Source organism: Rissa tridactyla, chromosome 9, assembly GCF_028500815.1.
Source record: "Rissa tridactyla isolate bRisTri1 chromosome 9, bRisTri1.patW.cur.20221130, whole genome shotgun sequence".
Lineage (NCBI taxonomy): Eukaryota > Metazoa > Chordata > Aves > Charadriiformes > Laridae > Rissa > Rissa tridactyla.
In genome coordinates this window covers 36,024,601-36,047,269 of record NC_071474.1, presented here as the reverse complement: position 1 = coordinate 36,047,269, position 22,669 = coordinate 36,024,601, and the positions used below count along the sequence as shown (strand labels likewise).

General features: G+C 39.8%; 2 protein-coding genes across 2 annotated transcripts in view; one reads left to right on the top strand and one right to left on the bottom strand.

The window, feature by feature from the left end:
* COL4A6 (collagen type IV alpha 6 chain) overlaps positions 1–13,753 on the bottom strand; it is a 137,260-nt gene extending 123,507 nt beyond the window's left edge. Inside the window, exons 1-2 of the mRNA XM_054214202.1 lie at positions 13,287–13,753; positions 13,131–13,179 (exon numbers count right to left, since the gene is read on the bottom strand). Coding sequence (XP_054070177.1) covers positions 13,131–13,179; positions 13,287–13,333 — 96 coding nt within the window. The 5' untranslated portion in view covers positions 13,334–13,753. The remainder of the gene's footprint in view (positions 1–13,130; positions 13,180–13,286) is intronic.
* Positions 13,754–13,832: 79 nt separating this feature from the next.
* The window catches only part of COL4A5 (collagen type IV alpha 5 chain), an 84,364-nt gene continuing 75,527 nt past the window's right edge, over positions 13,833–22,669 (top strand). The window contains exon 1 of the mRNA XM_054214203.1: positions 13,833–14,289. Within this exon, the coding sequence (XP_054070178.1) occupies positions 14,203–14,289 (87 nt within the window). The 5' untranslated portion in view covers positions 13,833–14,202. The remainder of the gene's footprint in view (positions 14,290–22,669) is intronic.

The following is a 22,669-nucleotide window of genomic DNA, read 5'->3' as shown; positions in this document are numbered from 1 at the left end:
CAGCATCGGGTGCCAATTGTTTCATACAAAGATGCAAGAAACCCCACAGCTGACAGGTCTGAGACAACCCAGTCTCAGGGAAACCGTCTCCTAATTTCCTCAACACTGCTGAAGTCAAACGCCCAGGCTGCTACAATCAAGCACCTGACTTAAAAGCTACGGAAGAAAAACTGATACTTTTAGGATCATTTTGTTTTCTCCTGGTTTCCTCAATTTTTATCTAACATTTAGGGATAGAAACTGAGATTTTATTTTAAATAAGAGTGGATGTTCTGATCTTCACATGATTCTGATAACTGTAACATTTATTTTTTTTTAATTTTTTGCAATAAAAATCAAAGTTGGAAATTGTGCAGGATTGCTAAAGATTGGAAGATTTTTTTTTTTAAATAAAAAATTAGGATTTACTACTATTAAAACAAGAACATTCTAAGGCTAGTACAATTAGGACTTGTGAAGTCCTTAGTGCTCTTAAGACCAACCCTGTTGTAATTCTTTAAGAAAAAAATCTGGCGCCACTTGTATCCCTAGATAATATACTACACTACTTATGTTTTTATTTACATTATGCCTTTATAACTTGAGTAAAGCAAAGTAACACCAGCTTTGTTCTGTTGCTTTACACAGATGCTATTTGTTTGGTACAGTCTAGGCTTTTGTGCAATCCTTATTTCTAACAAGTCCCATGAGACCTCAGTGGAATATATGTAAATAAGAATACAAGATTTAGGTAGACTCTTTAGTTTTGTGAAATTAAAACTCAAATTCAAAGTTGCATTCAGATCAATTTTTACAAAATACATGGTTTGTATGTTATCATTATAATTATTATTCTCTATAAATATTAGAAGAACTGGTAGGTTACTCATGAAAAATCAAGAAAGCAAAATACTTGTATCGCCTTAGGAAACCCAAGGAAAACACAAATAAGCCCACATACAACCCTCTCCCCTAAATTTCACTCAATATTACCAACAGTGACCAGTCTTAAAGTATACCTTCCCCTCTGAGAACAGCTCTCTTGACTACAATGACTTGAACGAAAAATTAGATCTATTTTGCCTTTCCTTGATAAATAGACATGCAGAGCACTAGGATCCGCATATGCATGATTATTTTACAGATAGCTACACACATGATATGGAGCATTTAAGAAAGTTACATGAAGTCATTCATCAAGCTATGTCAAGAATAGAATCTAGGTTTCCTTATGCCACAACCAACTCCTCACGTTACCTGCAAAATACTAGCTTCCTGCCCTAACTATGAAATACCTGATAGAAGTCAATATCCTGCTATAGTTTCTTGATATCATCAGAGGGGAATTAGTGATTTCAGGGTTATCACAAGCAGAGGCTGCGGTGGATATAAACTGAGCAAGTACAGAAAACTTCACAATGCTGCCAAGTAATTGAATGAATTGTAGTGGTTCCATATTACAGAGAGAATCTGGTTTCAAAAAGAATTTGAATTACTTTCCCATAGTAGTTTTATGATTAACTTATTTAATAGAAGCATTTTAGTTCTCTTCTGCAACTTTTTCAAGATACAAGTTGATATGAGTGTTATTTTGATACAGTGTGAGGTAACGTCTAAATAATCAAGCATAGGATGCCACTGACATTCAATACACAAGGAAAATAGGGATTACTCATGCCAGACGCTAAATAAAATTCCAAAAGAAACTGAGTATAATTAGTTCAAAGAGGCCCCAAATGACACACTACATGAAGTGCAGGCTAAATTCTCACTGACCTCAGTTAAACACAATTGCATAGGCTACATCTGACAGCAGAGTGAGTGGTTTTTAATTGTCTCTACCTTTCTTACTATTACATCCACAACTTTTAAGAGTCTAATAAGACACTTTTAGTGCCTATCTATAAAAGGGGTATGAAAAAAGAAACAATATTCATTATTTGAAAATTAAAGAAGACTCACAACATTCTCGATAAAGATTAATCCTTCTCTCGCTTCTTTTATTTTTTTCTTAAACAAAAACATGCAGATAAAGAAGTGTTGTAAATCTGAGATCTGTAAGCTGCTGGGTTGTAGAAGGGCCCCTCTAAACAAGTATGTCGTGGAGCTAGCCTGTACCTGTGTCTCATTGCACATTCCTCTGGCAAAGGAATTTAGGCCCGAAACCTGGTACCCCTCTGCCCTCCTCTGAGTGAGCTCATAATACCGGAATGAAGAGGAGGGAAATAACTTTCTCCCTGGAATTTCTTTAATGGAAGTTATAATCACACTTCTTGATTAAATGGATGCTGGAAGTATTTTGCCTGGTTATTCTTACACACAGAGAACACATTATTATATATAGAAAACATGTAACTACCTCAGCAAAATTAATTTCTGGTAAATTCAACAGTATCATATAATCCAAAGAAAAACTGTAACCAGCATCAGTGCACAAAGATGACTGGGCTGAAAGTCTTCCGTGCAGGGAAAACTGTAAAACAATCATTCCAGATCTGGACAGTTGATTAATAAAAAATTTTTAAAAACCAACCAAACAAAAAACCCATAAAGTTTCCTTTTCCTTTGTTTCACAAGCTGAGAGGTAAGAAAGGGGAAATGGATCTGGAGAGCTACAGCCAGCTGCAGAACACTGTTGTTAATAGCGCCTTAGAATGAAAATTACTGAATTCCTATTACCGCTTGCTGAAATCTGCTCAATATCTACTGTTATATGAATCAGATTTATGTTTAGAAAAAAACCAAAGAAATCACAAATCATTCAAAATCACAGCAATTTTTTAAATGTCACATTAGTTTACTTCTATCCAAAATACTTGGTAAATACTTTGGTTTGTGGTTCATAAAGTATCCTTGAATACAGTTGAAAAGTCATAGTAGCACTGGAGATCTGATATAAACATCAATTAATTCTACTCTATCACTGTCAGACTGTAGTTGAAACTAACTACCTACTTTTTAATCTCTGCCCCTCCTCTCTGAAACATGTGCAGAACTTGGCTGGATAGTGTGAAGTTGAAAGATAAAAACCAACCCGACTCTTTGGAAACTTCACACTATCACGCTAGCACACAGAAGAAAATTCAACTGAATGCAGATTCTTTAAATAGCTATAATTAACTTTTTACAGTTTTGTGCGTTACTCGTTAGAGGTTCAATCCTTCCAGATCTCCAAAAGCAGACTGTACAAATCTTCTCATTTATAGAAGAGCCTTAGGGTATACAAAGCATTACCAATTACAGTGCAACAGTTCAAAGAAGCAAAGCTACATAATAGACCTATGATCATTATGCATTTCCTGGCTGTAATGTCTGTTTTCATACAGTGGCTAGAGCAGAGGATGAGGAGTCGCACTCCAATCCTACCATTGGCTTGCCATATGACTTGGGGCAAAGCTTTCTTCACACATGCAAGACAGTAATACTATTATATAGCCTGCCACAAAATAACGTGGCCAGGCACAGTTATTGCAGGACATCTGCAAATCACTCAGACCCAGGGGTGAAAGACAATACAGTAACGCAACCAGTGCAACAGGTTACTTTGTCTTTATGTAAGGGAAACAGCGTGAAATGCATGTCCATGATAAATGAATCCTAGGAAAGGGACAAAACAGACCAACTATTGTTGCTGTAACTTTAACACGCACGTTCATTTCAGGATTCTACCTATCCTGCAACTCTCAGCACTCTGGAGGGTCTGCAAACATTTTACCTCCAATAGAAAAATGTGCTCTGCAACATTATGAGGTGTTCTGACCCAGACACCAGGTCATGCAGTCTTGGAACAGCAGTAACTTGCAAAACCTCTGAGGTAATTTTCTGCACGTTACTTGAGGTAGAGGAGGCCCTCAGCTCCCAAAGAGTCTGCTGAGAGGTCTCAACACTCCACATGAGTCAGGGCCATACCATTCACACGGAAATTGTGCCACTAAGCGATATCAGGTCAAACCACAGCTTGGAGCTCACTCTAATTATCTAGTCAGATTTCGGTTTAATCCTAACAAGATTATAGATTCACAGAGATTAAGGTTGTTAAAAGTACCACAGAACGAACCATATAAACACTGCCTTGAAGAGACCATCTAAAGCATTCTGTTTATGGTCACCAACTCATTTAACTTTAAAACCTCTGTGGAGTTTGAAGAGTATTTCCTGTATCTATTTGTGGTAAAAGTAGGGTAAGGACCTAACACTTACTTTAGCTACTAGAATACTTCACCTTTGTTAAAGGAGTGCTTTGAAAGCTTTTTCCCTTCACCACCCTATTAACATCTTTTCTCTATATTTTTCTTAAGCTTACACTTTACATTTTTTCAACTCACAGCAAAAAGACAAATACCATTTGGTATTTCACAGGCAGTTTCCAGTTTAAGCTAAAACTACTTTATTAGATCAAAAACGTACTACTCCTCCTTTGTAAAGATGATCATGTAAAGCTTACGAGAAGATAGAGCTGGTAAAAACTGTTTCAAATAAAAACAGATAAATAACTTCTGCCAAATAGCAAGCAATGTGTTTGTTACACCTAGTCCCCTAGCAAATCATAAAGTAAAAAGCATGAGCATTTCAAAAGTACGCTGGAAATAAAGCGCCTTATTTTTGGTGCCCAGGGCTTATTGCAGACCACCTCAGTCATGCCCACAAGACCAGGACTCGCCACACTTCAATACCTTCCAGTTATAAAGAGCCAGCATGTTCTGTGCAAAATGCTATACACTGAGCCAATACAGGACCTGCCAATCTCACCTGCCAGCCAAATCTACACTTCACATGTGTTTCAGTTCATGTAGAAGGCATTTACAAAGACACATTAATTCCACAGATAATGCTCCAACTTTTCGACCCCTTCACATGCACTTTGATGATAGAATAAAATCTCACAAGGAGGGCTGAGGCTGAAAGCCTACAGGCTCCTTTTATGGAGAAGTCTGAAGACTACTATAAATTCTTAATTTTCCAAGCTTGCTTTTGCCAAATGTTTTTGCTCCTGCAGGCTATGTTCTTCCAGTTCAGTTACACCCTGCTCTGTGGACAGGTTTAATCATCAAAGCACAATACAATGATTCACCTTCCTATTGTTTTGATGTGTTTCCACTATAGCAATAGTAATAATTCCAAACTACTTTATATATATTCTACAAAGCAAGTGATTTCTGCACACTCTTTCAGAGCAAAAGTTTGACTGATATAAGGGGAACTATTATAACTTTAAAATGGTCCTGCTCCTCTTTGTGAAAGTCAAAAGGATAAGGAACATAAGGAGCTGATTTGAAAGGTTTCTGATGCAATGTGAACAGGTAAAGTACATGCAGTAATTAAAAATAGTTGGGAAAAGACAAAAACTGACTTGTCACTATTTAGAGCTTTACAATGATGCTGCTAGCGAAAAAAAAAGTAAGAAGATTATTTTCAGTTTCTTTGATATTTAATTTGTGGAGAAATTAAGAAGCACAGGAGCATTTATAAGTCCATTCCTTGTTTAACTGCACTTTCTTTTTCCTCTCTTCTGCTTTCTAGATCAAAATCAACCCCTCCTAACAGTGCTATGAACTCATTTATGCAGTTGGCTTTCAGCTTACTCTGTACAAACATTTTATTCTGATGTCTAGAAAGCAGCAGGTCTTGATCTCTCTGCCAGCAAAAAAAAATGCTAAAGAAACATTTAATGTTGCTGTTGCTTTTCCTTTTGATGGAAGTGGAAAAATGACAGATACGCAAAACCAAAGGAAAAGGAAATATTACACTCATTTCTTACAGAAACCTTGATGTATTGCCTTTTCTAGCTAATTCCCAATTAGTCCAGATACAATACCTAGATGATGTTTAGGTTTTACCTGTGTTATACATCACACTGAGATCTTGCCAAATGCTTGTGTCACGGATGGAATCGTTTGTTCCTACTAGTAATGGTAAAAGCAACAAACATTAGGTGCAACTCTCAAACAGATTTGTGCAACAGTAATTCCTAGGTAACAGGCATTGACACGTCCTCACTGCTGCTAAGAGCAAGGCATCAGAAAAAGCACTATAGGTTTAACTGCCAGGAGTCATACTGGCAGCCTCCCTACACTACTAAGGTACAAAGGAAAGCTAGAAAGGCAGATGAGCTTAAGAGCACGTTGAGGCAAGGGCTGGAGGCTGTACAAAGTACAGTAGGTTCCAGGTAAATAGGAGAAAACAGACCAGGGAGTGCATAAAGCAAACTCAGAACACGGTAGCTATTGACATCTCAGTGGACTGAAGCAAATCAGCCCAATTTGGTTCACAGTGTTGATTCTCTCAATATGAAGGCAACCAAGTGAGCAGCGACTGTGCAAACTGGGTGGTGCTGGTTTAGTGGCCCAATGGGGCTGACACAACCAAAGCTCATCAAAATCCTGCAGAAACAACAAGAAGGGAAGCTAGTGCAGACCATAGGGATCTCTGCTTTGTATCCATTTGAGTAAGAGCAGAATCAGAGGGCCAGCAAACTCACTTCTGACCAGCAAGAACTGTGGAAAAAAGCAGCAAAAAAGCCAGAGAAGAAGCAGATCTATGGAACTGTTCCTTTGACTTTCTATTAATTCTGCCTCTTCGCATTTCCTCAGACCTGAGAGAAGAGGACGCCATTCTGAAAAGAAAAGGTGACTTTGAACACAAGAAGTAAGATTAATGTCAACGCTTTTTGAAAAGTAGAAAGTTAAATGCAGCTACTGGAGACTGCAGCCACACAACTTCCATATAAATCACACCCTCACAGAGGGTGAAGTTGTATGGAAAAACCCGAGGCATGCTAAATGGCAGGAAATCTCTGCAAAAAGCACAGGAACAAATTATTTGCTTTCTCCAAGTATTTTCAGATTTATTGCCCACACCTCCAAACTCCCTTTTTGCAAGGAACAGGTAATGAGAACTGCATGATTCCACTCTAACTGCTCTTTCTTCTCAAACATGTGAACTGAAAGATGTATATCGAGCTCAGTCAGGTTTTATAGCCTTTTCAGGAGAATAAGAGCCTTCTTGGGTTATAGGGATATTTTGAAAGAAAAAAAAAAAACTAAGAAAATAAAGTTCATAGTGTCAATGACTGATCTCCCTTCCCACTGATCTTCTTCCTCCAATAATACTTAACATTGCAGTCACTATCAAGACTGCATTTTGCAGGTACCCTCCAACAAGCAACCCAGCCTCCTTCCAATCCCTTTCAAAACACAGGCTGACCTTGCTAGAATGATCCCTTCCACAGGTAACAGCAGAAGTGCTTTCATTTTACTTTTGTCCAGAGTAACAAAGAAAGCAGTTCTTTATTTTGAGACTGGATTCTCAGAGAGCTTGAAAATTATCTATCAATCAAAGCTTAAAAAAATTCTTTTTTTTTTTTCTTTGTCATCATTATAACATCTAAGCTGAGATACAAGCGTTACTAAAGTCCCTTCTTTTTTGACCTGGTAATACAACTTTATACCTGTATCTAGGCAATAATATAATTTTAAATCATTATCCATGGAGAGGCACATAAACACACTTAGGAAGGAAGAGAGGAGGTCAAGTACATAAAGAATTCTGGCAGCAAAGAATTTTTCATCTGTATGTACCATGACTTCATGAGCACCTCATAATACCGTTACACCACTCTACAGTACGAGAACACCTTCTTTTTTCTCCAGAAATAATACCTTAATTTTATTATTTTGAGGTACCTAAATAATTGCCCTAAAAGAATTGATGATCCCATAAAAGGTACTGACAAAAGGTTAAAACTGGCTAGCATCTCTGTAATACGCTTCTGTTTCTTCAGTGCTGTTTAATGCAGAATCATTAGCTTTGCAGTGTTTTGTAGCTCTCCCTTCGAAGGGGAGAGCTCAAAAACCAGGTGGGTCATATTGTCTGATACATAACCAAAACTGTCTGACAAGAGACTAGTTGGATGGTTAATCTTAATGCTCAAGTCAGCACTCAGCAGCAAAAGTACTTGCAGATATAATGCAGAGTATCTGTATGAACAGGAAATAGCTTTTGGATCAATTATGCTCTTTTCAAAAAACACTGCAGCTTCCTACAGATCAGAACATTTGTCTGATCAAACACCAAGAGCTGGCAATACTTTGACAACCTTGCCTGAACAGATGCTATGTCTCTGGGAATACGGGAGAGTAAATTCTTTTCTCCCTGTACAAGTCATGGAGTTATTAGCCCTCTTCCTGGAGCTCTTCTATGTCTACAAATGGAGTAGGACTATTATACAAAAAAAATAAACAAGAAAGAGGCATAGTTAAGATCTTGTAGAGTTACAGATTTGCAAGTCAGAGCCATTTTACTATCACACCTTTTTGCAATCTGTAGCACTCTCACAATATCTGTAAGCATCAGCATGTTACTGCAGTTACCTCAGAAGGAAGAGTTAGTACGGAGTAAGGTACCAGACCCCTACTCGCATCGACAGTGTCTCTACTGTGAGGCTGGACAAAGAACAGAGAAGCCCCACCATGAAATGCCCTGCATACTTCAGGAACACCAGCATGACTTACTAACAGCAGTTCTTAAGTCAGGGGAACAGTAAAGCTGGCCTGTCCAGAAGGGGAAATAAAATGCTTCTTCAGGTCACACAATGCCTCTCACAACTATGCAAAAGGCGGCCACAACCTTAAATGGATAATGATATGAAAAAAGCTCTTCAGAACACAAGCACAAACATTACTTCATTTTATAGCTGCTGTGACCTAACACAATATCTGAGTGACAAATAAAATGCCACTCAATTATCTTTAGCACTCAGAAAATATTCAGCCAATAAACAATTCTTTGTTCAGATGGGACAGAAAGGGATATTCAGCTTTAAATGAAAATTTTCCATAAAATTCAACATGTCTTGGCAAGGGCTAGATAATTAGCAGTGTCGTGAACTGTCTGCTGCTTCTATTTTTTTAAAAAGTAATTCTCATTATTTTGCTACAGGACCAGGGAGTAGTTCTCATTATTTTGCTATAGACTTATTACTATTCAAACTTGACCTTTGCAGAATGACCATTCTCAATGAAGAATGTGAATCTTCACCAAACAAATGCCTCTACACACATGCATTCTTACAGATCAGAAGCTGCCTTATCCAGTAAATAAATCCTGAGATTTCCAAGATTAGGTCTACATTTAGTTATTTGTTGAATTCTGTAGCCTCCTTCCTTACACAAGTAACTTTACTAAAGATATTACTTCTTTCCCAATAAAGCTCACTGAAGATATTATAGCTGTAAAAGTCAAACTACAGAAAGATTGTATACTTATAATATTGATTAAAATGTCAAAGAAACAAAAAACTTTTAAAATAGGTCTTAATGGATAAGATCATATTTGCAGAAACTGAATTGTGGAAAGTGAAATGATGAGAGCTACAACTCTGTTTTTAAATATCCATGATTAAACAGCTATTTTTTCCCCTCTGTTAGAGCCCTGGAACAAAATTTATTTTTGGCATAAGGCCACTGAAAACAATGAGCTTGGTTCAGTTAAGCCGGTCCAGTACATATTAAATGAAAAGACATCACAAAACATTTGTATCATAGATAAAAACTATGTGTCAAAACCAGCTCTGGGCAGTCTGCTCTATTTTGAGTAAGAGAAGCTCTGCTAGTTTATGACAAGCTAGCCTAAGTGATCTTATTTATCTCTTAATCTATCCCAGGTTTTCTGTGTGTTTTTTTTATTTGCCTTACTTGAATACTGTAGATGTTCTGCTGAACAAGACACTAAGCACTAGAAAATGAGGGCATCTCTAGTCAATCTGCACATTTATTAGCAAAAAAACCCAAAACAACCAAAAACCAGAAGATTTGGAAGAGTTGGAATAGTACATGAAGTCCAGACTCATAAAATAAAAGCTAACTGGACTCTATCTGAAAGCTCAGTTGTTTCAAGAGAACACGCCTGACAATAAGTCCTAACAGTAGTTCCTTAGGATATTACATCAAGACTAGCACATATTCCAGGTGTGCTCAACTAGCTGAACAACAGCAGAAGGGAAATAAATAAGGAGTTATCATTTCACCTGTATGTCAGGTATGCTCCCAATGACTGCTAGGACTATGATGGAGCTCAGCTGAAAGCTTTGTGAAGAGATGAGAATCTCAAATTTCATTGCAAGAGGCTCTAGGCTTTGTGACCATTTTCATCTCATGCTCCACCTCACATTTATGAGAGGTGATGCCAGAAGCATCACCAAAACTCTGATTATCCTTTTAAAAGTCTCTCTTCTAAAACCTGTATTTTGCCCCGTAGCCTGAAAAAGCCTCAGGGGCAGACAGTGATTAGCCAAAGCAAACACCTGCCACTCTAGCACTGTTCCAACATTTTGTCTTACTGCCTCTGCTCTGGCACAACTTTTCTCATTTGTCTTACAGTGTAACAAATGTCTGGAACATAGCACTATATTTCTGTTTTTATGCTTGCACAGCATCTTGTTTTGACACTTCTGGTTCACAATTAATGCAAATTACTGATAATAAAAGATTGAAAACATGAATGAAGTAGAGCTTCTGGAGTGATTTCAGCTGAAAGCTGTTAGGGGAAACTCTTAGGCCACTATCAGCAATTGGTCTATAAATGAGGTAATGATCTCTCTGCAAAGTAACCCCATGTGTAACAGCAAGTCATCCGTGCTTTCAACATTTGGCTCAAGAAAATGAAGATTGCATTACGAGACTAATTTTGTACTACCATTCAAAATATATCATCATTTATACCCCAAAAAATGAGTACAAGATAAGTAGTTAATTCTGGTACACTTTAAAATCTTATTCTTACAAAGGGAGGGATGACTACACCTAGTAATTGACACCTTTGAGGCAAAACCATCTTTGATTCAACTTCATTCCAGATGCTGGCCTGATATGCCAGCCACTGCCTACTAGCCTTGTCCACAGTAACATTCCTGAAGAATGCTCAGCAACTTGGTACAATATTTTAGGATGTTTCTTTTACAACAGGTAAGTTATTGAAATGAGTTTAATTGAAAGAAAGAGAAGATGAACAAAGTTACAAATCACATAGTCTTCAGCAACAAGTGCTTTAACAGTTGACTGTCTCTGAGAAGTCTTCTAGAAGTTTTATTATTCATCATTAATCTAAAGTTTTAACCTCATTTTATTAACATTGTACTTCACTATGCTTCGTCACTTCAAATTATATAGCAGAGAACTACTAAGAAATGTTTCAGAGATTCTGATTTTTCTAAAAAAGCTCTGCTTACTTTAAAAACAATTTCAATCCCTAGTATTTTCTCTTAACAACTTACTTCATGCTGGAAGGCATTAGGCTGTGTTTTTCACTCAGTGATACCAGAAAGTCATTTACTTACTACTGTATCTGAAAAGTTAATGAACATAGTTGTATATCGTTCCTGTTGTGCATGACTGACAGCATTTTTAATAACAATAATTAAATGCATTAACTGCTTAGACACATAAAGCACTAAACCAAAATATTTTAAGGACGTATTTCTGATTCTTTTTCATACTTTTAGACTAATTATACAACAAAGATTTTGCTTGTTTTCTAACCCTGAAGAAAACTGGCAGGAAGACTTTACGAATGGCATGTAGACATTAATCTTACTCATTGCAATAGACTTAAATTGACAAAGTCCCTTTATGGGTAATGAAACATGTCAAGGAACTAACAAAAATATGACTGCTTAAGAGACATGCTTTCCAACAGGTATGAAGCAAAATTGGACCAAACAACTAAAAACCTGCTGTCTGATACAGATGTAACTATCAGGAGTAATTTCACTGACACACTGCATGAATTTATAAAAATGACTGCAAAATGTAGCACATTTGCTTCAAAAAGCCATGAAAATACTTGCCTTATAAAAGTAATTTCCACACAGATTCCACTGTAGCAAGAACACTCATAAGAACAGTTCTTGGTTTTGTTGAAGAAAAAAAACATAAAAGGAAAAGAAACTCTCACAGCTTCCCACATTGTCTAATCTTTTAATCTCTGAGAAGATTAGAGCTTGTAACTACCACCTGATCAGGATGATGAAACTCTACTAGTGCAATTGATTATAAAAAGTGCAAAACAGAACCAAGCATTTTATATTTACGAAAAGGGTAAACCCCTCTGCTATTATAGCCTTTTCAAAAGATTTCTTTTCAGTTGCACAGGAAGGTGCTCAAAAGAGTAGCAAAAGCAGTAGAAAAACACTGGCTGACAAATCAAGAACCCATGTTTTAACCGTTTTTGTTACAAGTCTGATAGAAGTTGAATTAAAACAAACATGTTTAAAACATATGCTTACTACCATTAATTCATTATAGTGTATGTGCTATAAAATACAGACCACAAAGATCAGTGTATTGTACAATCTTAATTTACATCATACTATAAAATACTTTTTTTAATTGCTAACTGTACATCAGTTGGACACTTAATTTAGGCTACAGATTTTCCAAAGGACTTTTTTATTCATTAAAGCCCACAGTTGAGCGGGCTAACAATTTCTGCATCCCAGTTGCAGAAAATTTACTACAACACCAAAAAAAAGGAAAAATTATGAACATTTAAAAAGCCTAGAGATCCCTTACTAATCTGTTTAAACATTAATTAGGAACAGTAAGAGAAAATCTGTGTTTATGTCATAAAATTGTCGGATTGACAGATCATAAACTTATTGCTTCTGTATGCCAACTTGGAATTTAAAACACATTTACTAATTCATAGTCATGAACCTCGATACAACACTTAACAGCTTAATCCTTTAATTTCTCACATCACTTTTACTTAGTTATGAGGTGTTCTGGGTTGGATCCCTTGCGAGCAAGGTTCTAAAGGGTCAGCTTTTAACAGAAAGGCTTGAGAAGAGGCTAAAAAAGAATGAAAGGCAGTCAGTTGCCAGGAGAGATATTGATCATCCTTTCAGACACAGAGAGCTGTTACACTGAATACAGACGGTCTTTCACCCCAGCGTACTTTGCAAAAACTAATCAACAGTCGACCAGACGAAAGGCACAAAGGAACTTTGGAGCAGAGGCGTACGGCAATTGAAAGAAAAAAAAAATTGAAAAAAATCCCCACGTCTTTCTGAGAGGGGCGGGAGGGTTTTCCGTCCGAAGGATGCCCAAACCCCGCCAGGTTTGACGAGGCGCGTCCACCTCCACCTGCACACTTACCCCACTCGCCAGCTCTGCGCCCAAGCAGAGGAGCAGCAGCACCAGCAGCCTGCGGGGAGGCAAAGGGACAGAGTCACCGAGGGGCCGGGGGACGCCCCGGGGAGGGGGCCGCGGGATACCGCGGGGAAGGGGGGACGCCACGCCTTCGGCACTCACCCTGCGCGCCCGGCGGCCGGCGGGGCAGGGTCGCTGCCGCGGCCCATGCTTCAGGCAGCCGGCGGGGTCGGCGGAGAGGAGGCAGCCCGGTTACGCGCCACTGCTCCCACGCGGGCACCGGCTCCGCACCGCCGGAGGAAGAGGAGGGCCCGCCACCGTCACTCAGGGCGGGCAGGCCCCCTGCGCTCACCTCCGCCGGCTCCTTCCTCCCCCCCGCGACGGAGCACCGAGGGGAGCGGTGGAGCTGGCCTCGCCGGCGCTGCCCGCTCGCGGTCGATCACCGCTCGCTTCCCTGTTGGCGCCCCGGGCCCCCTCAGGGCGCCCGCCGCCTGCCTGGGCAGAAAGCTTACGCGGTCTTCGCCAAGGCGTCGCACCTGAGCGGAGCCGGGCGGGGCGGGACTAAGCCGGGCTAAGCCGTACTGGGCCAGGCACCCCCACACCCCGCTGCCCGCCCCTCCTGAGGTGCGACCCAGTACTGCCAACAGCTCCCCCCCCTTCCCTCACACACCGAGGTGCCTCCGCTGGGAAAAAATAGTCCGGGGTCCGGAGGCTGCCGGCCCAGTGGAGGTGCGGGGCGGGCAGAGACGGGCGCCCGCCCTTCGAGCCGACAAAACCCCGGCGCACAGGAGGAAGGGTGGTGGCGGGGAATCGCAGCCCCCCCAGAGTGGGGCAGCAGTGCGCCCTGCCCCGCACACCGCACGCACGCCACCCGCCGCCTAGTCCGCCCGCCCACGGTGCGGATGAATACGGGCCAAGTAGTCCCGGGAGCACTTGAGCCGGGAGAAGCGGGCGAGTGCGGCAGAGGGGTGGCGCTGGCGTCGGGGCGGCCGGCGGGAGCCGCCAGGAGGGAGCCGCGCTGCTCCGCCGGGCTGTGCCCGCGCCGCAGGGCCGGCTCCGGAGCCCCTGAGCGGGCGGGATGGAGCCGCGGTTGTGGAGCTGCAGCCTGGCTGCCGGCTGCCTGTTGCTGCTGGGGTGCTGGGGGCCGGAGGAGGCGGTGGCGGCGGTGAGTGTGGGGCGCCCTCCTTGTTCTCTTCAGGCGCGGCGGGAGCTTTTGAGCCGCTTCAAACACGGGGTGGCTGAGGGTGGGCTACCTGGTGGCCGCGATGGGGCTGAGGGGACCGCAGCGGGCCGCGGCTTCTGACAGGAGCCCGACGGGTGGGGGTCGGCCGGGCCGGGCCTGGCGCGGGTCTCTCTGTCTCTCTCCTCGCTGCCCTCAGGTGCCGGGGGCTCCGGGCCGCCCCTTCCTGGGCACTGCCCTCCACGGACAAAGGCTCCTGGGAGCTGCCGGCGTCGGACCGGCTCTCCGCAGTAGCCACCTGCCCTTGGCACTTCTGGGTTTACCGGCGGCTGCGGGGAGGCAGGAGGGAGCCCGGGTGCGAGGCGGGGGAAGCCCGGGCGAGCTTTGTGTGTGCTCTGAACCCGCTGTTCCTTCGGGACAAAGAAGGAAAAATCCCCTCCCCACCTCCCCCCTCCAAAGGACCTTCGTAAGGAGGTGTCTGAGCTCTTGCCGGCGAGCTTTCACCTGCATCTGTAGGTCACATCTGGACGTGGCAGGGAGTTGGAGGCTTGCGGGCATGGTCTGCCGGAGGATTGTGCCTCAGGCTATGGCTTGGTTTTCCTGACGGTTGTGTTTCTGCTTTCCTAAAACCCGAGTTGAGATGCTAGTGGAGGTGGTAGGTGCCTGCAATGTTGCAGAGGGTGCACAGTAGGTGGCCTGGAGAAGAACTTTGTTTTCTCTCTTTGGGAGAGGGATGCTATCCCAGCTTCCCTGGAGTGGCTGGGCCTTGAAAACTGAGGGTGATCACTGGCTTCCCATTTCGAGGTACCTGATTAAGACCTTCATCTGTTAATAAGTGGTGAAAATAACTGTAAGGCTCATACTTTAACTTGGGTAATTTCAGATTTTTACAATCTCTTCCTCAGGCTGTTAACTTTTTTTGAGTGTTCTTGGAAGGGAAAATGAATCCAGATTTCTGTTTCTTAGGATTACTCTCTAGTTAGAAAAAAATCATAGTATGTTACTGCAATAGGTGTAGAATACCTTTCTGCTACTCCCCCTCCCCTTCAATTTTGTAGTTAGTGCTAATAAAATCTTACTTGTCTCCAACTGTCCTTTGAAGTGCATTCCTTTACAGTGAAACTTTGTAGACCTTTAATCTGCCCTTCCAAAAAGCAAAGACCAGCCGTAATATACTCCCTTCCTCTTCTACCCCTCCTTTTTACCATGCCCAGGTGTGTACCCAAGTGTAAGTGATACTAGCCTGCCACCAGTGCTTACTGATTTGGGGAACTGCTTGTCCCCATATTGTCTGTAATACTAGTTCTGCTGTTGTTCAGTGCTACCTCCCATAACTTTCATCCCCAAAGAAGGATCCGATCAGTCCCACCTACAGGACTTCACTGCTTTAGCAAGTGGGGGTTGAAGATGGGGAGGCTTGCGTGTATAAATATGTCCCCTTTCTTTCTTCAGGAAAGCTCCCAAGCAGAGTTTTGTGTGTGACTGGTGGGAATCTATGGGGCCTGGGAAGGGGACTGTATTGGGCTGACCCTGCAGGCAGCCCCCTGCCTTGGGAGAAATGAAGAAAGAAGAGACAATGGTGGAGTTCCTGGTTCTCAACACCGCCTTGTGCTACAGCCTGTCATTTAGGATGAGTCCCCCTGGGGATTTACTGCCCCACAGTGAGATGAGATTAACTGAAGGCCCAAGGCCTAGTGGGGTTGAGGAAGAGACAGACACCTCTGTTCCAACCTATGTAAGTCCCACTGACATTTTGTCAAAAAGGTCCAATGGTTTCTCGATGCTTTAGTGTTCTGATGTACATGAATCTCCTGTCCATGATAACACTAAATGATGCTGATCCTTATTAATGAGGATCAGCGTTTTATTTTTCTCATTGTCAGAAAGGGTTGAATTAACGCTGTGGCGGTATGGTTGATAAAAACTGTCTCTTCTGTGAATGTTGTTTTGGAGCCTTGCATGAAAATCCTCCCCTTTCCCCCAACAGGATAAATTTGCTGTGATGAGTTTAAGTCGTTCTGGTGTCTTTATTTTAATAATATTGAAATTGTTACTCAACCTCATAACGCACATTTCAAATGTCATACTTTTTTTGCTCCAGATTGTTCAAATAGTGTGTATTGCTGTGTGATCAGTTACAAGGTGACACAATATAGTTGAGAATCATCTGCCAATGTGGATATCATGGGGAAATCCCAGTGACTTATTAAAAATTGCTGAAACCTCATACTTGAGTAAGCATGAATTTCACTGTTCAGATTTTATTGATGAATTTCCATAGCCCATCATCTATAAACTTGAGGAGTAGTATGTGGACAATGCTGTATACTCTTGTGCAGACTCATTGTTGATGTAGAATGAAGCATGTAATTACTGATGGACAGTGTAAAAGTAGCTGGGAGTCTGAGAATGGTTATACTTCAGAGTGGGAGAATGAATGAGGTAGAAGATGGTGTCAACAGTGCATAGAGTGATTTCAAGTTACAGTATAAAAAAAAATGCGTATTTGTTATGTGCTTTCATCAGAGGATATGAGTGCTTGTAATGTACGTTAAGTGGCAATATTATTGCTTAAGTGCCCTGGTGTTTTTAGTATAAATCTACGTATGTGTATATAAGCCAATTAGCTCTTCCTATAAGTAGATTTTTTTCCCCTCTCCTAGCAGGTTTACACTTGCACTGTGTTATAGAAAAGTGATTGCAACTTGTGACTGGGAAATATCTTTAAAGAACATAGATGGACTAGATTCTTAAATTGTGCTAATTGGTGAAACTCGCTTGAAGTTAGTGACTCTCTATTGATTTATATTGAAAGTTTATACTGAAGTTTCCCTCATAGTTAAGGCTTAGGTTTTTAGAGTGTAAACGAACTTTGTCAGCCCAAAAGTTATTAAAAATAAAGTAACTTCTGCAATGTCTTTTTTTTGCCTTCCGTTATGACTCTACTTTGACTGAAAGTGTAAGGATGTAAACAATTGTTCAAATATGCTAAGGCAAGCGGACAAGATGAGTATCACTTGCATTTAAGAAAGTGATGGATTATTAATAAAAGTTATCTTAAATTTAATTGGGATTTCTTTTTTCCTTTCAGAGTTTATCATGTATATAAATACATTGTACTTGATTGATATGGTTAATCTGTAAATAATGATCATCTGTGTTTCTTTTGTTTGCCCTAACTATTTTATCATGGTGGTTGTTATTATTTCCCATTTCATAATTGCCTATGGCTCTTTCTAGTTATGAAAGCTAAGTCTGTAAAAGCAGAAATAAATGGGTGCTGGCTTTTAGGATTCAAAAAGTATTTAGTCCTGAAATTCCGGGGATGTGTCTTGATTAGTCATGCACAAGACTCTCTGTTTCATAACATTAAGGCTCAAGCCCTTCCACTTGCAACTTGCCATTTGTCATGTGTTTTGGCTTTGACCTTTCATGGCTCTTAATTAAAGATATATAGTAAAAGTTGCATCTCAAGGTGTGTTCTGGCACATACTAAAATACAAACAAATCAAAGGAATCCTGAATGAAACCTAATATAATAGCTGTTTGGACCATAATAAGACCTTTTGTGGCTATGCATACAAAATTATGTAGTATGTATTTTTTCCACATGATGGAAGTAGACTGATAGTTCAGTGAAAACTCCTAGGTTTTAATTTTTCTGGTCATGAATGAATTAATCTACTCACCGAAAGCAATTATCTAAGTCACTTAACCTTTTTATAAAGTAGAAAGGGAAATTTTCCTAGGACGAAGTGTTACTTAATTTATTTAACAGCAAATGTAAATTTACACAGTGAACTTCTTCTACTATGAATAAGCAATAATGCTTACTGTAACGCAATTTGTTGCTATTGGTTTTACTAGAACGTGTGGAAACTTTGCTATATTACAAAACAACTGAAATTAGTAAGAACATCCCAACAAATCTAATATGCATATCTTCTATCTGGGACAAAGTGCAGTAAGGCATCTGTTCCACACATACAGCGAAGATGTATTGTGCATTTTTACCTTTCATTCACTTAGATTAAAATGCTTCCTTCTCTAATTGCATTGATTGTGTAAACTCTCCACTGCTATCACCACACAACAAGATATCTAGATAACACTTCCTTATACATTCTAGGAATAGTATTATGCAAGCATACTGAATGGAAAGCGGCCTTTGCCAGTAGTGATAATACCAGACAAATTGCTCTGAATGAAGACACTTTCTGCTTATCTGTGTCATAAGGCTGTATGGATTCAGTAATGTTTGAAACCAGTGGGGTGCTTTTAAGTTCTTGAGATATGCAGTGTTTAACTATCTGATATTGACTGCAGACTTTTCTGTGCTATAAACCATCTCTTCTCAACAGCACCTAAAATAAAACTTGTTCAAAAGATGTAGTGCTGGTATAGTTTTAAGCATCCTTAAGCAGCATCCCTTACCCTCCTGTGAAAGGTTAGCAATGCAATTAAACCTTATTAAGTATCACTGGTACAGTGCAGCTTCTGAAAAAAGAAATGAGCTGAGCATCCTGGTTATGCAATTACTAAGTGTGTGGTATGTGGAGAGAAAGCTTCAATGTAATGTGAAATTATCAACAGAATAAACATAATTGAGCTGAAGAGGAAAGAGTCTTCTTATAAAAAAAGAATTCTAATGCTTATTTTAAAATAATTGCTTTGCAGGTGTCTCAAGTCTTTCTTGTAGAGCTCAAGTCGTCTTTGAGAACTTGGGAGGAGATGCAAGAATTAAAAACTGGGGGATTTGATCTTAAGTTTAGGAGAGATGGATATTGGGTAATTAGGTAATTGCAAAGCTGTATTGCAAATGAAACATTTTAGCTTAAACTTGTTAATGCTTTAGTGTCTCTTCCTCTAAAAGGCATGATACTTAAACTGTAATGCATTAATAGGCATAACTTTAGTCTGCTTGGAAGACACTTTGATATTGTGTGACTCTCACTTATGACACTCTGCATCTCTGCCATGATTTGAGTGGGAGGCTGGACTAAATAACCTCCTGAGGCTCATGAACTATCCTAGAAGTCTAAAATTATGCAAGAGTACAGTCATGCTCCTAAATGTACTTTCTTTTAAGACAGCTGACATATCCTGTAGTCAAAATTTAATTGTAATTGTGTAGTTAAACTGTGAGTTGGAAGGTTCATATTTACTTAAATGTTGGGGTTTTTTTTAAGTTGCAACTAGTCAAGAAGCTATCTCAAGCTGTCAGCACAGCAGCATTCAGAATTTTAATTTTGTATTCTCCTTTTGTGGAGGGTGTATTACGCAGTGTGTGGTTTGTTCATGTATTATACTGTTGTAATAAAACAAAAATAAATTCTAGGGGCAATATGGGCAGTGGGGTTTTTTCCACCTGAACTGTATGTTTTAGGAGTCAAAGAGAGAGGAACTCTAAAAAAAAAAAAAAAAAAAAAAAAAAAAAAAAAAAGATTTTGGCTGACTTGAAGGCAATAGCCTTCAAGGCTCTTAGTTATTGCAGCTCTGTTGTTGGATTTCTGTCTCCTTCCCCAATTTGGAGGGGAAGGCAAATAGTTTAGTCTCATCTGTATTTTGTTTCTTTTACATAATCTCTACAGAGAATTAAAATGCCAGGGTTGAATTTCAGTCTCTTCTCTCTCCTAGCAGTGTAAAAGGCATCTGTGTGCAATGCTCTTAAACTAGAACCAAAAGTAAAATAGCTGTTATCTACAAAATGGTTCTTTTCATTGAGGCATATAGCTAGATCTGCAAGACTGTCCCACTGTAGACTAATATGACCCCACTCTATGCTAGATAAGCTTTGCTACTGCAGCTCTGCTGAAACCCCTCCTTTCCCCCCTCTTAACTTTCCCTGAGATAAGCAAAGCTCTATTGCCTTCTCTGGCTGAAAACAGTCCTTTTTGCTGGTATCTGTATCTGTCAGGACTTTCTGCTGAAATATATTAAACATGTTGGAAATCATGTTTATTCTAGGACTGACTTTAGCTGTAATCAAGGTGAATCTTAGTTTTAAACCACACTATTAATTTAGAGAAAGATATTTATGCTCTATTGTTTCCTAGAGAATTTGGATGCTTTTAGAAACTGCACTTATATAACCCTTAGTTTCAGCTGAGGTGTATGTATGTGGTAGAAAACCATTCTCTAGAAGGAACGGTGAACATGAAGGAAATACTTGGTTTGTCTTAAAGTGCTTCACTGTTATGCAACAAAGAGTTTCATTTCTGTCTCTTTCTCTACTATAATAGAGATTGCTACATCTCTCCCCTCTTTGTGAAGTATTTGGAGATGTTGTAGATAAGATCACCTTATTGTCTTTGGTAGAAGAATTTGAAGACTCACTGGTCCATTTGGGCCTCTTGCATGAGGTTAAGGTAAGATGCTGCTGATTGCTTCACAGACTCAATTGAGAGCTATGGCAAGTAATCAGCAGAGCTGTATTAGAATAGCTTTGTTTAAGAACTTGAGACTGTAGACCAGTTCATGAGAAAAGTAAAGCTTGATAGAGGTTCTTCAGCTCAGTGTTTTAGGAACTACTGCTGTAAGTTACATAAGTTATAATACCTTTTTAGTACTTTTATATAGTAATTAAGCAGAACTGCACAGACGTTCCTTTCTAGCTTAATTTTCAGTTTGACTAACCGCCTTTTTGTGTGGTTACTTGGCTAGACAAAAGTATAAGAATCTTAATGGTCTAAACATAAAATTTGTCTTTATTTGGCAACCATAATGATAAAATGAAGCAACTTGCCAACACTTGTACTGAGAGAAAGGCCATGAGCTTTGAATATCAACACTGCGTGTTTTGTTGTTTGTTGGTTTTTTTGTTTGTTTTTGACAGATTCCTGTTTCTCCTTAGTCTTTCAGGAACTTAGAGAACCTTAGAAGATTGGCAGTGTTGAGTGGAAGGGCAGAAGCTTGTAGATGGTTTCAGAGATGTTCATTTTATATTTTATAACCTGAGTTACCTGGGTGCTCTCTATAACTGGTAGTTATGTGGCTAGGAAGTCAAAGCCTTCTTTCATCTTGTAGCACCTCAAATAGAAATTAGCTTTCTTACACATAAACATGTGCAATGGTAATATGTATTGGTATGTTGTATTTAATATAGTAAAGCAGAATTTGTATCCTTCTGTGAACAGGAGGAAATAACATAACTGAGTTTCCCTTGCAACTCCAAGCTTAAGAAAGATCCCTGAGCATTTGATAAGTGATGGATTTTTAATGATGTTTCAAGTCATTAGTAAGGTGTTTGGACTAATTGGTTGCCTGGGTTTCATTCCCAGCTTCTGATGGGAAGGCCATCTCTTTCTACCCTCTTACTTTTTCTGCTTAAGAGCCTCAAACTCTTGTGAGAAGGGTGCGGATTTCTTTGCTTGCCTATGAGGCTATAGGCTGGCAATCTTTTTTTTCCCTCTTATCAATTCCTTCATGCTGTTCTTATACTAGGAGTTTTGTACTTTTCTGTCTTAATCTGTAAAGATGTCGCTTATGCTTCTTAATTTGTATACTAGTATAAACAGTGTGATGTAATACTGCTGACTTGGAATTCAGGACTACTTAAACTGGTGCAAGATGCATTTTTTTTTTTCATTCAACTGTGGATTTATGGGTCTTACTATTTTACTAACTGCCTGTTGCTAAACAAATTAACTTTATATTATGTACTTTCTGGCAGTATTTTTCATTTTCATGTGTTGAAAAAAGTTCTGAGTCCATATACTTTGCCTCTGTACTAAACACTGGTTTCTTTGCTGTTTTCCTGGTAGTCATATTCTTGTCCTTTCCCTACTTTTTTAATCAAGCTAGGGAAACAGAGTGATGATTTTGATGTACACTGGACTTCTTGGCATTTCTCCAGTACTCTGAAAAATGTCCAAAGTTTACAGTATATTCAGAATAGTTAATTTTATTACTGCCCATTCTGGTTCTTGGCTTCTGCAACTCCTGTGTTCTAGGTGAAAATATAGCCAGCATTAGTTATTAATTACCTAAAGTTGTCAAGCTTAAATAACCATTAATTCAACACTTGCATTTGATTATTTTTCGACTTCACCTTGTTAGCAATGAAGGCTAATGTTCCTTCATTAAGCAAGAAATTATCTAGCTGTATCTACTAAATATGGCATTGATTCTTCAGAAGCCAACCTTTCTCTTTATGCACTTAAATTGTGCAGATGGCTGATAGAGAGGAAGAAAATGACCACCCTGGGCAATGAACTTCACTCTTGCTACACCTTGAATTAAAGTAGCAATTATTAAAAACCACAATTAAATGGCTTCACTTAATGCAATGAAAATTAATGTAACCTGCAGACAAGGCTAGACAAGCCTTCAACTCCCAGAAGATTTGATTTCCTGACAAGAAATG